Source organism: Crocodylus siamensis, chromosome 2, assembly GCF_052110815.1.
Source record: "Crocodylus siamensis isolate JL-2025a chromosome 2, ASM5211081v1, whole genome shotgun sequence".
Lineage (NCBI taxonomy): Eukaryota > Metazoa > Chordata > Crocodylia > Crocodylidae > Crocodylus > Crocodylus siamensis.
In genome coordinates this window covers 10,220,685-10,237,605 of record NC_143396.1, presented here as the reverse complement: position 1 = coordinate 10,237,605, position 16,921 = coordinate 10,220,685, and the positions used below count along the sequence as shown (strand labels likewise).

The window sequence follows — 16,921 nt, the reverse complement described above, 5'->3', positions numbered from 1 at the left end:
ATTTTACCCCGGTCAGATTGGTGCAAACTGTGGGGGTTTTGCCTTCCCCTGCAGTGGAGGGGGATCTTGCGAGCATATACTCATCTTTGCAACAGCAGCATGCTGGCCTCTGTGGTCCCACTGCTTTACCTGTGGCAGGGTCGGGTGTGATATCTTGTGCTGTGTCAGCAGTGGCGGTTTAATTAAGAGGTCAGACGGTGGATTTGCATGCCGTGGTTTGCAGAGGGCTGATCCTGCCTCCGTCAGGGGGTTGGACTAGACTCTGGAGGTCTCTTCCAGCCCCACTCTTCTATGATCCTCGACACGGTTGGCACTTGGAAAGGCAGCGAACCCGTGCTGAACACACAGACATGCCGCTCTTTGCAGTAGGGATTAAACCCTGATGCAACAGCAGCAAGCAGGCAGGCTTCAGCCCTGGCGTGGAAGGAAGCACGCTGCAGCTCGCAGACGGCCGTACTTCTCAGGTACTGCCACGGGAGGGAGACAGCATCATACGCTCGGAGCTGAGCGAAATACCCCCACCACTTCAGCAGGATGCACCTTGCATCTCAGAAGACAGTCGCCCCTAGCTTGACACACGATAAGTCACCTGTGCGGAAAAGCACCCTGCGTTTTGGGGAGGCCTCTGCTGTTTTTGCCTTTTTTGCTAGTTTTTGCACAAACTGACAGCGGCGGGGGGGGGTCTGTCACTTCAATGGCGTCTATTGGAATCTCACCCCGCCGGCCCCCAAAATCCATCTTTTCACCCACCAGAAGAGGCGCAGCACACAAGAGGTCGTTAGGATTGCACGAGCACGTAACTGTGCTTTGCTTGCCGAGGGGTGACACGTGGCACGTAGCAGAGCCGCGGCCCCCTCTCCCCCGTGCCAGGACCCCGAGACGCGGACCGGGCTGGAAGGAGCATGGATGCAGCCGTTCTTCCCGGCCTCTCACGCCGTGTCGGGGCCTTGCCAAGTGCTGGAGAGGCGTTAAGTGGAGCAAAGCTCTTTCTCCCTCCTGCCGCTGCTCCTTCACCAAAGCTCTTTCACCAGCTCCTGCCTTTCACTTTGCTGTTTTAAAAATCTTTTTTGGGTTGCTGTTTTAATGGCAGCCCATTCAAAACCAGAACAAAGCTGGGTGCTTGACCTCAGCGGGATCTGGAAACCAGCTGTGCGCGCAGAGCAGTGTCAGATCTGAACCTGGCGGGGTATAAAGCGAAGCTATTAAACAGGAGAGCCCGGGTTTTACAAGCGCTTGAACCGCACCATTATTTCATAACCCCCGCATTGCTGTTTTCTGAGGGAGAGTTTTATTTCTGTGCCTTACACACATGAACACCCACACATGCACACGCACGCACGCACGCACGCACGCACTGGCCAGGCTCACAACGCTTGGGAAATTTCCCATTTATCTGAAGTTTAACCACTTCAGGGCCTTGCCAAGAAAGGAGCTGGGTTGTATCAGCTGAAGGCAGCTGAGCCGCAATAATATTTATAGGGTGCATTGCATTTCAAAGGGCCTCCGGGGGCTTTTCACTTACACAGCTTGGATGACATGCAGCCACTTCTGGGGCAGAGGACTCAGTAACAGCAGAGGGGCGTTTTTGGTTCAGAAGAACTGGATATCCTCCCCGCCTGTGCTATAAAGGAGCACTGGGTCTTTACTATTCAGGCAGGACAGACAAGGGCCCTATAAAGGAGCACTGCTTTTATATCCTGCCCAGTGACAGCAATGGAGACACCTTCCTCCAAAGGGGGAAGAGGAAGAATAGAGCAATGGCTCACATGGCTCGAACCCCGGAGCGGTCTCTAGCACGTGCAGTGCATGCGTGTGTGTATAGAAATACACGTTTCTCAGCCAAAGTCACAGCCCAGCAAGGTGGACGCATACGATATGCTGGGCTCTTGTTTAAACACTGCATAAATATCCCAGCTGGAGCTGCTGGGTGCTGGGCATTGTTGGAAACCTGGCACCCCACGGGCGTAGCTCCTCTCTCACTTAAACAGCCAAACTTTGCTGTCAAACAGAGGATGGCAAGCCCCCTAACCCGCACCTGGGTCCCCCCGAGGAGCGGCTCGCCCTGCACGCGCTCCGGAAGCAAGGCCTGGTGCCCGAACACGTGGAGACGCGGCCTCTCTACAGCCCGCTGCAGCCCGAAATCGAGCAGGTAGGGACCGGGGCAGCGATCAGTGCAGGGCGGCTCAGTGAGACCCAGCAGCGTGCGGGTGGGTCTCACTAGGCTGCCATGGGGCACGTGGGGGCCCTGGGGATGTTTTTGGGATGGGGCCTTTCCACATCAGCAGCAGATGTGCATGCATCGACGGGAAGCTCCAGCCGTGCTATCAAAGGGAGGCATTTGGTCGGTCCGTCAGCGCCTGGTGCTGTACAGCATCATTCATACAGCCCTGAGCAGCCATGCATTATCACCCCTTTGCTGAGTAGGTGCTCAGCACCCATCAGGGATGAGCCCAGGGTATTCATATAGGCCGTTCACCCGGACAGCAGCAGATGGTTGGTTGCTTCCCAGCTCCTGTTCCAAGTACTGTGGCTTCCCATGAGATGGGGATAAGAGCTCGGTCAGGCCTCACAAGCAAATGGGTGAGCCTGCTGATTTGCCAGCTGGCTTTGCTCCATAAGGAGCTCCTCAGCCAGCTCTTTGAATGCAAAGCCACGGTCTTTCCTCAAACAAACAAATAAACCAGCCTTTTTAGCCCAGGCAGCAGGATGAGCCTTGTGCCTCTGGCCCACTGTGACTCCTTCCTGGTAGCAAATGTATTTGGGTTCCAGGTCTGCTAACTGCTCCTTCCCCCAGATAGTCTCCCTCAGCGCTCTCCTCCAGGGGTTTAACTACTAATGGGGCACTCCTTCATTACCTGCACTGGGGAGGCCACATCTGGAGTCCTGTGTCCAGCTGTGGGCCCCCCACTGCAGAAAAGATGCGGACACTTTGGAGAATTGGCAATGAAATGTCTATGAAATCTATGAAATCTATGAAAATGGTTGGGGGGGGGTTAAGGGACATGATTTCTGAGGAGAGGATGATGGAAATGGGCTGATTGAGTCTGCAGAAATGAAGACCGAGGGGGATTGAATAGCAGCCTTCACCTCCCTGCAGGGGGGCCGCAAAGAGGATGGAGCTGGGCTGTTCCCAGTAGGGGCAGATGACAGGACAAGGAGCAATGGGCTCAAGCTGCAGCAAGGGAAGTTGAGGCTGGATATTAGGAAAAACTGTCTCACTAAGAGGGAGGTAAAACACTGGAACAGAGAAGTTGTGGGCTCTCCATCCTTGGAGGTTTTTAAGACTTGCTTAGACAAAGCCCTTGGCTGGGATGCTGTAGTTGGGGCTGGTCCTGCTGGGAGCAGGGGGTTGGACTAGCGTGGCCCCCTGAGGTCCCTTCAACCCTCATTTTTTATGATTCTCTGATTCTGTTATTCAGCCCCAGTGGTCCCCAGAGTCCAGACCCCAGAGCAGGCAGCGAGGGGTGAGCTCCCTGATCTGTTTCAAGGACTGGACCCTGCTTGCAACCACTGCGACCTGCTGCCATAGTGTAGACAAGCCCCAGCGGAGCAGTATCAGTGTGGTACTGTCACGGAGAAGGAACTCCCTTCTCACTCCAAAAAGACCAGTGATGTCCAGAGAGGGGTGCAAGGCACGGGACTTCCTACTCAGCTGCCCTTGCTCTTTCCATCGTATGGAGTAGTGGCTATTTGGGCTCTGGCTCCAACCGAGCAAGTCCCGGGGGTTGTTGTGCTGACTTTGGAGGAGTTCCCGTCTCTGCCCCCTCTCTCGGGAGGTAGCACGTGTGCCCCGGCCTGTTTCTGGTCGTGTACAAGCCAAGTGGAGCACTTGCAGTCCTCTGCTGATGCAGGGAGATTTTCTTGCCAAAAAAGCAAAGCCCCCGTAGATGAGCTGATTGTCCAAGTCAATCCATTTTTGATGCTGCCCACTAAATAGATCTCTGCCGTCATCCTTTGAGCTTTTGCAATTGAAGTGGCCACCTTCAGAAGGACAACCCCAAGCCCTCCAACCAGATCTCCTGGAAAGATACAATGCACGTCCATATTTTGGGAATGTCACAGAACCACATGATCAAGTTCATTTTAGATGCACTCTCCAAAACCTCAGAGAGTAATGGGGTGGATCCCCAGTTGGTATCAGCAGATGAGGCGCTCTCCAAGCCCAGCCGAGGAGCTTGCTCAATGCAGGCCGAGTCTTTGCAGACTCATGGACTTTCAGGCCAGAGCTGAGATGGAGATTGTCTAGCTGGATCTCCCCCATTTCACTTGCTTGCTCTGGCTCAAATCCAGTAGCATGTGCTTGGCTAAAGCACCTGGAAGAAAGTCACCCACCCCGCCTTGACTTTAAGATCTCAGGGGCTGGAGGGTTCCCCGCGGCCTTGAGCCCCAGGGATTTCTCGTTGCAAAGGAGACTCTCCTGCCCTGTTAAAAATCATTTCCAGTATGAACGTTTCTGCCTTCAGCCTCCTATTACCTGGCTTTTCTCTGCCCCATCGAAGAGCCACGAGGAGCTGGTGTTTTGCAGAGGTGTGTGTTGGCTGGAGCAGCCCAAGGGTTCGCTGTTGCCTTTGCAAAGGATGGCTCCCAGCGTGCGTTGGCACCAACACGCAGAAGATAGCGAGGGTTATTAACCCGCTGCTGGGACTGTCAGGCCTCACCGCTATGTGTTTCCTTCCAGGGAAAGCTGCAGATGTGGGTGGACTTGTTTCCCAAGTCGCTGGGTGCCCCCGGCCCTCCCTTCAACATCACGCCGCGGAAAGCAAAGAGGTGACTCTTCTCTCGACATATGGGCTCCTGCATCACACTGATGGTAGGGAGTTGGGGGGCAAACATTAAGGCCCATGTTTAAGCTGTCCAGGATCCTGTTCAGTGACCATGTCAGGGTCGTCTCTGGAGCATTGGGACCCTCAGGTCTTGCTTCCCATCCTCGCTCTGCTCTGCTCAGACCATGGTGCTGATAGAGGCATAGATAGCTAGAGAAACACTCACCTCCTTTCCTGTCACTTCCACTACCTCCTCCTCAACCTCCCTGGCTCCTTGCCTCCCTTACGGTGTGTTTGCCTGGCAACACAAAGCCGTGAGTGTGCGACACACTAGCAGATCCCTGCACACTCAGGAAATACCAGCCCTGATGATGCAGCCGCAAGAGCTTTCCCCTGTGGTAATGGATAAGCCCTCCAGGCTCCATGGTGTGTTTCCTGCTTCCCAGCCAAGGCCAAAACCCGGGGTGCTGTCTCCATGGATGCTGTGCCCATGTTAGCCAGTGTCATAGTTTCATAGTTTCTAGGGTCGGAAGGGACCTGAGCAGATCATCAAGTCCGACCCCCTGCCATGGCAGGAAAAAGTACTGGGGTCAAATGACCCTGGCTAGGTGTTCATCCAGCCTCCTCTTAAAGGCCCCCAGGGTAGGAGCCTGCACCACTTCTCTTGGAAGTGGGTCCCAGACCCTAGCCGCCCTGACCATGAAGTCGCGCCTCCTGATGTCTAGCCTGAATCTACTCTCCGTTAACTTATGGCTGTTATTCCTTGTTACTGCCGGTAGTGCTCGGGGGAACAGGGTCTCTCCCAGTGCCTGCTGATCTCCCTTGGCCAGTTTATAACAGGCCACTAGATCCCCCTCAGCCTTCTCTTCTGGAGGCTGAACAGGTTCAGGTCCCGGCGCCTCTCCTCGTAGGGCCTGCCCTGCTGCCCCCGATCATGTGAGTGGCCTCCTCTGGACCCTCTCCATGCTGGCCACATCCCTCCTGAAGTGCAGCGCCCAGAACTGGACGCAGTCCTCCAGCTGCAGCCTGACCAGTGCCGCATAGAGGGGGAGGATCACCTCCCTGGCCCTGCTCGAGATGCATCTGTGGATGCAGGACAAGGTGCGGTCGGCCTTCCTGACCGCATCCCCACACTGCCGGCCCATGTTCATCTTGGCATCAATGATGACTCCAAGATCCTTTTCTGCCTCTGCCCTGACGAGAAGGGAGTTCCCCAGCCTGTAGGTATGGTGCTGGTTCTTCCTCCCCAGATGCAGCACCTTGCACTTGTCGGTGTTGAATCCCATCCTATTCTTATCTGCCCACCACTGCAACCTGTCCAGGTCCGATTGCAGCCTGTTGCATCCTTCCAGTGTGCCCACGTCCCCCCACATCTTAGTGTCATCAGCAAATTTGAACAGGTGCTTTTTACCCCCTCGTCCAAGTCACTGATGAAGATGTTGAACAGTGCGGGCCCGAGGACCGAGCCCTGGGGGACCCCACTGCCCACGTCCCTCCGGGTCGAGCATGCCCCGTCCACCACCGCTCTCTGGGTGCGGCCCTCCAGCCAGTTGGCGACACGTCTGACTGTGTGGGCATGGACACCACAGCCCCCAGTTTCTTAATGAGAACGGGGTGAGAGACAGTGTCAAAGGCCTCCCGAAAGTCCAGGAAGACGATGTCCACTGCCACCCCTGGGTCTAAGGATTTGGTTATCTGATCATAGAAAGCCACCAGGTTGGTCTGACAGGACCTGCCACTAATGAACCCATGTTCGTTGCCCCTAAGCATGATCTCCCCCCCGGCCCCTCGTGGACATGCGCCAGAATAATTCTCTCAAAAAGCTTGCGCAGGATCGACATAAGACTAACAGGCCTATGGTTCCCCGGGTCCTCCTTCCTCCCCTTTTTGAAGATGGGAACCACGTTGGCCCTCGTCCAGTCCTCCGGCACCACACCAGAGCACCACGAGCGCTCGTACAGCCGTGCCAGGGGTCCTGCAATGACTTCAGCCAATTCCCTCACACTCGGGGGTGGAGATCGTCCGGACCCGCTGATTTGAACACGTCCAGTCCCGTCAGACGTTCCCTGACTAGATCCTCCCTGCCCCTGGGCCTGGGCGCACCTCCCCGGGGCCTGAGGGGGGCCTGGTGGGGGGCTGATCCGGTCCCTGCTCAGGAAAATGGAGGCAAAGAAGTCGTTAAATAGGTTAGCTTTATCATCTGGTGTGATGACCACATTTCCTAGTGTGTCTTGCAGGGGCCCCACGTTACCCGGTACCTTCTTTTTACCCCTGTGTATTTAAAAAAGGACTTCTGGTTGTCCTTGATCCGGGTTGCTAGTCCCAGTCCCATCTCCGCCTTGGCCTTTCTGACTCCCCCCTGCAGCCCTGAGCAACCGCCGTGTAGTCCTCCCTGGGGGTGGCCCCCCCCCCGCATCAGGTGTGCGCCTCCCTTTTAGATAGGAGATATTCCCAGATGCTTTTTTCCCATGGGAGCTTTTGTGCCCTCCTGCCCCCTTTGTCAATCCAGTGTCAATCCAGCAGAGGTGTGTTCACAGGGACTGCCTTTCCCTCCTTGTTTTGGGAGGTAGACATCCCCATAGGCCCTTCTTGACACACCCCATGCTCCTGCTGTGTCTGCTCTGCACTCCTTTGCCGCTTCCCCACACCACTGGCTTCATGCCTGGGGCAGCCTCTCTCCTAGTCTATGGGGAGCCCTCTCTCCTCTCCTCCAGGCACTCCTAAAGCCCGCTCCAGCCTGGACTCCACTTCTCCATCTCTGCCCCAGTGACTGGGACTTCTCTAAGTTCAGGGCTGGGTGCATCTGGGATTTGGGTTTGACTTGCAAAGCAGGGACCAGCTGGAAGATGTGAACGCCCGGTAGCCAGAGGGGACCAGATGTGGGGTTCAGTTTCTTCTCTAGTATCAGACAGTGTCAACTGCCAGCTTGAATTTGTTTTAGTCTCCTGAAGGCCACACTCCCCTGGGTGACCCTTTCTCCACATGCACCCCTGAAGTGGTTCAGGATGGCTTGGTTAGACCTGAGTTGATCTGTGCTCTAGCTGCCTTTCAGTACAGCAAACAAGGGCTTTGCTGCTTGTTTGCATTCTGCTCATCGGGGGTTGCTTCATGGGGTGTTTCAGGTTCTTCTTGCGCTGCATTATCTGGAACACCAAGGACGTGATCCTAGATGACCTCAGCATCACCGGTGAGAGGATGAGTGACATCTACGTGAAAGGGTAAGCAGCTCTGCCTCTATACCCTAGTGGTGCACTCACCTGCTTCACTAGCAGTGAAAGAGTTAACAGCAGGGACACTCTGGGCGTGTCTACATGTGCATTTACACTGGCTTAAATTCACTTCGCAGTTAGTGGGAATAGGCCGACATCTACACATGCAGGCATTGAAGTGCATTAACACTTTGTGTGAACTGACTTGGGACTAAATTTAGTATTACTGTGCAGTAAGATGTCATAGTTTCATAGTTTCATAGTAGCTAGAGTCGGAAGGGACCTAGGAAGATCATCTAGTCCGACCCCCTGCCTTGGCAGGAAAGAGCACCGGGGTCAGATGACCCCGGCAAGGTGCTCATCTAACTTCCTTTTAAAAATCCCCAGGCTAGGAGCCTGCACCACTTCCCCTGGAAGCCGGTTCCAGGCCCTAGCCGCCCTGACTGTGAAGTAGCGCCTCCTAATATCTAATCTAAACTTACCCTCCGCCAGCTTGTGACCGTTATTCCTGGTTACTCCTGGCAGCGCATGGGGGAACAGGGACTCCCCCAATACCTGCTGATCCCCCCTGACCAGTTTGTAGCAGGCCACAAGGTCCCCCCTTAACCTTCTCTTGTGGAGGCTAAACAGGTTCAGGTCCCGTAGCCTATCCTCATAAGGCCTGCCCTGCTGACCCCTGATCATACGAGTGGCCCTCCTCTGAACTCTTTCCATATCGTCCACGTTCCCCTTGAAGTGTGGCGCCCAGAACTGGACGCAGTACTCCAGCTGTGGCCTGACCAGTGCCGCATAGAGGGGGAGGATCACCTCCCTGGACCTGCTCGAGATGCATCTGTGGATGCATGACAGGGTACGATTGGCCTTCTTGACTGCCTCCCCACACTGCCGGCCCATGTTCATCGTGGAGTCAATGACGACTCCAAGATCCTTTTCCGTCTCCGTGCTGGCAAGAGGGGAGTTCCCCAACCTGTAAGTGTGGTGCCGGTTCTTCCTCCCCATGTGCAACACCTTGCACTTGTCTGTGTTAAACCCCATCCTATTGTCATCTGCCCACCGTTGCAACCTGTCAAGGTCAGCTTGTAGCCTATTGCACCCTTCTAGTGCACCCACATCCCCCCACATCTTAGTGTCATCAGCAAACTTGAACAGGGTGCTTTCTACCCCCTCATCCAAGTCACTGATGAAGATGTTGAACAGTGCGGGCCCGAGGACCGAGCCCTGGGGGACCCCACTGCCCACGTCCTTCCAGGTCGAGAAGAACCCATCCACTACCACCCTCTGGGTGCGGCCCTCCAGCCAGTTGGCGACCCATTTGACCGTGTGGGCATCGACACCACAGTCTCCCAGCTTTTTGACGAGGACAGGGTGAGAGACAGTGTCGAAAGCCTTCCGGAAGTCCAGAAAGACTACATCCACAGCAACCCCTGCATCTAATGATTTGGTGACCTGATCGTAAAAGGCCACCAGGTTGGTCTGACAAGACCTGCCACTGATGAACCCGTGTTGGTTGCCCCTGAGCATGCATTCCCCCGCAAGGCCCTCCTGGATGTGTGCCAGGATGATTTTTTCAAAGAGCTTACCCGGGATTGAGGTAAGACTAACTGGCCTGTAATTTCCCGGGTCCTCTTTTTTTCCCTTTTTGAAGATAGGACCACATTGGCCCTCTTCCAGTCCTCCGGCACCTCGCCAGAGCACCACGAGTGCTCATAGAGCCGCGCCAGGGGTCCCGCAATGACCTCGGCCAGTTCCTGTAGAACCCTAGGGTGAAGATCGTCCGGACCAGCGGACTTGAACACGTCCAGCCTCTCCAGAAGTACCCTAACTCCTCGCTAACCCCTGGCCCAGGCGTGTCTCTCCCGGGGCCCGAGGGGGGCCCAGCAGGGAGGTGGCTGAACTGGTCCCTACTTAGGAAGACAGAGGCAAAGAAATCGTTAAATATGTTAGCTTTGTCATCTGGCGTGATGACTAAGTTGCCCATCGTGTCCTGCAGGGGCCCCACATTACCCGGGACCCTCTTTTTACCCCCTGTGTATTTGAAGAAGGACTTCTTATTGTCCTTAATCCGGGAAGCTAGTCCTATCTCCAACTCTGCCTTGGCCTTCCTGACTGCCCCCCTACATCCTCGGGCGACTGTAACATAGTCCTTCTTGGTGATGACCCCATCTCTCCATTGGGTATATGCCTCCCTTTTAGCAAGGAGACATTCCCGGATGCTCTTAGTGAGCCATGGGGGTTTATGTGCCCTCCTGCTCCCTTTGACCCTTGTTGGGATTACCTCCCTTTGGGCATGGAGGATCGTCTCCTTAAGGAGCAACCACTCACCTTCGACATCCGATTCCCTTCCCATCTGGGTCCTCAGCGCTTCCCCAACGATCCTCCTTAGCTTGTTGAAGTCAGCCCTCCTAAAGTCTAGGGCTGTTGCCTTGCTGCACATGCATTACTGCGAAGTAGCTAATTGGGTGTAAATTTGATACCTGCACAATACAGGTATCAAATTTACACTCAAGTTGAGATAAGCCACCATATTTACTGCACAGTACAGGTGTAGATGCATGCCTGTACTGTGTAGTAATTTTGGGTACTGCGCAATAAAAATGCACGTGTAGATGCGCCCTCTTATTAGCACCTGAGTTCACTCCACGTGTCTGAGACAGCAGCAGAGATGAGCAACAGCTCTCCAGATGATTGTCCCAGGCTCTGTGAAAACACCTCCCCGCATCAGTGAGAACTGCCTCCCCTTTCTTTTCTCTCTGCAACTACAGTGGGCAGAGACTTATTTTTTTCACATAAAAGATGAGATTCTGGAGACGATGACAGCAACATGAGAGTGATGCTGAGATGTTGCATTTCCACATACCAGCCCAGCTCAGACCTCATCCCCAGCCTTGCCGTATGCCTGAGCTGCGTACATAAACAGCCTTGTTTTGCCTTTTGGAAATTCCCTTTTCCTGGACAAAAATGTGGCAATCAGCAGCAACTCTTCTGGCACATTCTCCGCTCTGTCTGACTCCATTTATGTTTTATCTTGTGTAAAATGCTACAATCGCAGCCAAGGGAGTTACTTATTTTGTAGGTTCTTGGATTTATGAGCAGGAAGAGGTAGGCTTTGGAAACAGACTGTAAATCCCTTTTTTACAATCCCAATTTTCCTCCTGTAAATCCAAAATGCGGGCTGCTCACCTGGTATTCGCATCAAGTGCATTGTTATCAGCTCCAGCCAAGCTGTCCCGTCCATTTTGCAGCTCTGAAATCGTAGCCCGCGGTGGGGTGTTTGGGGAAGGTGAGAGTATCGAGGGCTGGATCCATCGTTCTCAGTAAACTTGCATGTCTTTGTGGCCGTCAAGGAGCTCAGCATTGCTGCCAGGCCTCTTCTGTCATGAAACTGCCAAGAAGCACTGAGTATTAAGCACTCCTGGAGGAGGAAAGGGTGACCTTGGCATGCAGAAGGGCAGAAAGTGCCAACCCTGACCTGGGCTTGAGTGCTTGGCTTTGCACCCTGCTGGCCACAGTCACTTCCCTTGCAAGCTCTCATTAACGGCTCTGTTTGGGGACATTTCCAGCATGGGCTTGGGTGCTTCAGTGATAACGTGCAGAGACTCCATAAAAACACCCAGATCACTGAAGATGTGACTGTCCTTATCCCAGAGAGGGAAATGAAGTCTTGGTGAGGTACAAAACCCACTTTTCCAAAGTCCCAGTCTCGTGATTTAGCCACAAGCCCACATTGCCTCCTGTTCCAGGTGGGGGAAGTCACCCAACCTAGAAAGCCAACCCTGTGACTGTAGTAAGCTAAATTATTTGTGACTATAGTACTATAATACTGGGAGACTCTCTGGGATGTCAGGCCCCTTTCCACTATGCACAGTACAGATCCATAGAAGGAAATATCCCCTATGATTTAAATGGGCAAGAAGTGGAAGTGGGAACAAAGTAATTTGCCCCATGTCACACGGCGTAATAAGAAAGGAGACAGGAACGGAGCCGGGTCAGCAGAGGCTGCCTTAGCAGTGACACAATAGCGTGCTACTAACCTGTCAGGGCCATGGAGCAGGAGCATTTTATTTTGAATTTCATATTAAAATCTCTTTTAAAAAGTTAGAATCCCAGGGTTGGGACCACAACAGTCCTTTGGTCCAACCCCTTGCACATTGCAGGACCCCTGATTGATGCTTATCTTGCAAACCTCAGAGAAGGTGATTCCCTGGGCAAGCTGCACCCCCGCTCAACTGTTTTGACAGCGAAGAAGTTTTTCTTTTATTGAGATCTAATCTAAATCTGGTCTGCTGCAATTTAAAAGCTCTTTTGAAGTAACTGGGCAACATTTTCAGACCTAAAGTTTGGAAGTTTGTGAAAAACAGCCTGGTTCTTAGAAATATTGAGCACCCCTGAAGAGGAGGGGAAACTGTGATTGAAAACAGCGCTGCTTCTAACAAGAGCTTAAATGTGGGTTTTTTAAAACCAAATTTTAGGCATTGAGCTTTGAAAATTTTAGCCCCAGATTTCTGCATTGCAGTTAATACAAGATTTTCTTTTCTTCTCCAAGGCAAGGAACAGGCATTGATTTGTTCCTGTGCCTGTGCTTGTCCCGGAACAGAAATATCCCGGGATTGACGTGTACACACTTCACACTTCCGGTCAGCGTTTAGTGAGCAGCTGAATGCACTTCTGCTTTTCTGCCATTGATGCAATGATGTTGTCCCCAAACAATCACATTTTGCGATGTCTTTGGATAAATTGTTAGTTCTTCTTATCCTGTGAATCTTTTTTAGGATTATCCCACATTTATGGACCTGGATGTCTGAATGGTTGCACTTTATTCTGGAATGAAATGGTTTATCCCAGGACAAATACACCATCATTTGTAGCCTGAGTAACATTACAAAGTCTTCTAGGCTGGGAAAAAAGGGGTTTCTAAACAGCATCAATGTATGCCCATTGAATTGTTTCTTTAGGAGGGGAGTGCGCTCTGGGCATCTTTGCTGACATTTCAGAAGCACACTAATCAATAAAAAAGCTTGTAAATTATGTTAGCAGAACTCAAATCAGACAACTCACCCACAGCAGAGATGTGATGGTGATGACTTAAAACCTCTCTACACCACCCTCAGTCCAGCAGATTTACTCACTTGTTCAGTGGTTATCAACCTTTCTAGACTCAAGGCACCCTGCATAGACTTGAGGCGCCAGTTGGAAAATGCCAGCTCTTAGCTTCCACTCTCTTTTTTGACTACAGAAAAAATAATAGAACAGTTTTCTGTTGCAAAGAAATCAGAAAAACAACAGCTGTGGACTTCTGTTCGAAATCTCTGTTTTTCTCTTGTGAATCATGTTTGCACACCTAATGGGGCTAACAAGGACATGGTGTGGTACCTCACAGCACCTTTGAAGGGGATCTCATCACCCCGGGGTGCCATGGCACTCTGGTTGAGGGTCACTGAGCTAGAGCTACCCAACTTTCATTTCATCTCAGGGGGCGCAGCTACACATGCGCTTTAATGAGCATTAACCTATTTTAATGCGCATTAATCACAAAAAACCCATGCACTTTCACTAATGTGCATTAAAATAGGCTAATGCACCTTTTTCTAGTACCTCATAATGGAGTGCACTTTTACATGTGCGCTGGAGGTGGTGAGGTTGGGGAGGGCACAGCGCTTTAATTAGAGGGGTGCCTCTCTAATTAAAGAGCCCCTCTAATTAAACCACTACTGTGTCTTGTGTATCAGCTTCCCCGCCCTTAAAAATGGTGGTGGAGGCACTTGAACTAAAGCTCATTAAGCTCATTTAATGAGCTTTAGTTCACGTGCCCCCACCAACATTTTTGAGCAGGGGGATGCTGATACACAAGACACAGGCAATTGCCATGCTCCAGCAGACTCAATTACTTAAGTCTGCTCCAACGTGCTGGAATTCCAGTGCGTTGGAGCTGCCTTGGTGCTCGAGGATAGGTGCCCAGAGGTACTAAATTTAATGCACATTAGCAAAAGCACATTAATAAATGTGTATACATGCCCAGGCAGTGGAGAATGGCAGATCTTTCCAGCTGGTCAGACATGGATCTTATTTGCTGTGAATTATTTTAAATTAAAAAATAATAGCATTAAATTTTTTCATTGATTTTCTTCTTTTTTATTATTTCACCCAAGAAACTGATTTCTGGAAGTAGAAAAACCAAAAGGTTTTTGGTTTCCTGTTTCTGAAAATGAAACAATTTTAGAGGGGGGTGGAGGGGGGAGTGTTCTTTCCTCAAGAAAAATCCTCAAAACTGTTAGCCAATTTGACTGAGATTTCATTGCGTTCAATCCATTTTTGCTACAACTTTCATTAAAAAAAAAGTTGTGATACAAAGTCTTTAGCTGGCTCCAGCAGAATTGCAGCATAGACCAAAGAGCAACAAATTTACCTCATTAATGCCCAAGAAGGGAAATGAGTCTCAAAGTCCTGAAACTGCAATGGAGAAATCACTGCAGGTGGCCTTATACCAATGGAGAATCTGAGGACAGCCATATCCAGTCAGTCTAGGCCCATGTAGGCCAGTACCCCATCTCTAGTGCTGCCAAATTGAGGATAAAGTGGAGTCAGCTCATGCACTGCCGACCACTATGGCAGTATTGCAGTTAGGAAAATCAGGGTCATTAGGTTCTGGGTCATTTAGGACCCTGCAGGTCAAAAGTAGTATATTAAAATCAACTGGAAACCAATGGGCAACCCAAAAAATGGCATTGAGCCAGTTGTGTGGAGCAAGGTAGTCGGAGCTCCTTCCTTACCTTCCATTTCACGTGCAGCATTTCTCTCTCTCACAGCTGGTTGGTTGGCCATGAGGAGAGCAAACAGAAGACAGATGTGCACTACAGGTCCCTGGGAGGCGAAGGCAACTTCAACTGGAGATTCGTCTTCCCGTTCAACTACCTTCCTGCTGAGCAAGTCTGTTACATCACTAAAAAGGTGAGTAAAAGGTCTCTTCAGGGACCGTTGTGATGCTTGTTGGGGGACAACACAAACTCCTGGTTTTAAGAGAGACAGGGTGCTTAGTTTTTCAGCCATACATTTGCCACTGAACTGCTTTTTAAATGGAGGAAAGATAGAGGCAAAGAGAAGACTGGATTAGAATTATCAGTGTGGGAGGCCTCTCTTATGGTGAAAACCCCTTGAAGGGATTGTCAAGGCAGATACTCCTAGGCAGATAACAGAACAAGGAGCAATGATCTCAAGCTGCAGCTGTCTCTAGTGGGTTATGGCATAGAGAAAGATCCTGCACAATTTACTGATTCGCTTGATGCGCCTGGCTGGGGGACTATTTGGTTGATTGCATGATTTCGTAACGATTGCACACTTAATGCATATAACACAATTTTATTTTAAAATTCCTTGCTGCACATATAACACTGCTTAGTTTTAAGAAATCCTTCCCAAACAATGCTATAAGAATTAGTATTACAAAAACAACTTCAATTGCAAGTAAAGGTTATTTCTCATGGTATACTTACAATCCTAGAACTCGGAGAAACCAAATCCCCAGGTATCCTTTCATTCTTTAGTGATGGTTTTAGGGTTGGTCTCAGCAGTGATAGGAACAAGTTCCCTTCCTTCAGTCCCACTCGCGTGCTCCGTGGCTTCAGCGTGAACAGGAGATCTTGTTCACGGAGAGGGCGGTTCAGGTGATCAGTCTAATCCGGCCCGCGCTTGCGAGTCTTCCTTCGATGTTCTGCAAGTGAGGTTACCTCCAAACTGGGACTGTAGCTTACAGGTTATGTACTGGGTGAGTTGCCATCTTGGGCCCCTCCTACCCAAACCTGTCACTGCTCCCAAATTTGGGCTCGGATCCTACTTAATAGATTCCTTTCCTGGGTAACCAGTTTGTATTCTTACTTTTTGGAGATTTTCCACACCACTGCAGTGACCTTTCTTCCCAACCCCCTTTCAAAAGCCCCTAGGTTTTGATCTCTTGGAATATTTGCTTAAGAGTCGTTTTTAGGTTGACTTTGTTAAAGGCCTCTAGAGATAAAATTCAGAACCAAGACATTCAGCACACAGGCAAAAAGGAGCAATGACTGTAGATAAGAAGATGAACCTCGCCTTTTTTCTAAACTGGCTAATGGGTATTTATTACAAGCATTCAAACTCTTACATTCAATATGACAGCAGCAAGGGAAGTTTAGGTTGGATATAAGGAAAAACCTTTTTTACAAGGAGGGTAGTAAAGCCCTGGAACAGGCAACCCAGCGAGGTGGTGGAGTCTCTGTCTTTGGAGGTGTTTCAGACCTGCCTAGATAAAGCCTTGGCTGGGATGATATAGTTGGGGCTGGTTCTGCTTGGAGCAGGGGGTTGCGCTAAGTTTTACCTCCTGAAGTCCCTTCCAGCCCTCATTCTCTATGTTTTTATGGTCCTTTTTCCACAGGAAGTCAGATGTTTTGAGGGACTTTGAACCAACAGCCTCTAACATAGAAGGCACTTGAATCATAAAGAAGTAGAGCTAGAAGGGACCTGCAGAGGTCATCTAGTCCAACCCCCTACCTGACTCTCATTGCATGTGAGTGGGAAGGTGAAAACATTTGCCTGGTACTTATTGACATAGAGGATCAGGTGTGCAGCCCTTGTCCTCACTCCTGTATGGCACTGAGCAAGGGAGATGGTGTCTGTTGTCTTTGTCTCTTAGAAGCTATGAAGCTTGGAGCCATCTGGGAGATGCAGGTGGCCACAGCTCAGTGTCTTGGGGTGGAAGAAAGGGAAACATTGGGTAGATAACGAGGAAAGCTGTCTTGGGGGGATGAGATCTGTTCTTCTTTGCCTCATCCCCTCTCTCCAGAAAACAGCAGCTGGGTGTGTTTCAGAGAGCGGGTCCAATTTCTTGTCTTCTGCAGGTGGCTTGTACAGCCCCTCACAGATCCATACTCTCTCCAGTCTTGGTCTTCTTCACATTGTCCTACCAACAAGAATTGGTGTGGCAGG

The 16,921-nt window shown here is 51.1% G+C and overlaps 1 protein-coding gene across 5 annotated transcripts in view; it reads left to right on the top strand.

The window, feature by feature from the left end:
- Positions 1–16,921, top strand: part of DYSF (dysferlin) — a 202,251-nt gene that overhangs the window by 159,609 nt on the left and 25,721 nt on the right. For all 5 annotated transcript variants that reach the window (XM_090035143.1, XM_090035144.1, XM_090035142.1 and 2 more), the window contains 4 exons: positions 2,010–2,149; positions 4,679–4,767; positions 7,886–7,981; positions 14,776–14,917. In XM_090035143.1, coding sequence (XP_089891269.1) covers positions 2,010–2,149; positions 4,679–4,767; positions 7,886–7,981; positions 14,776–14,917 — 467 coding nt within the window. The remainder of the gene's footprint in view (positions 1–2,009; positions 2,150–4,678; positions 4,768–7,885; positions 7,982–14,775; positions 14,918–16,921) is intronic.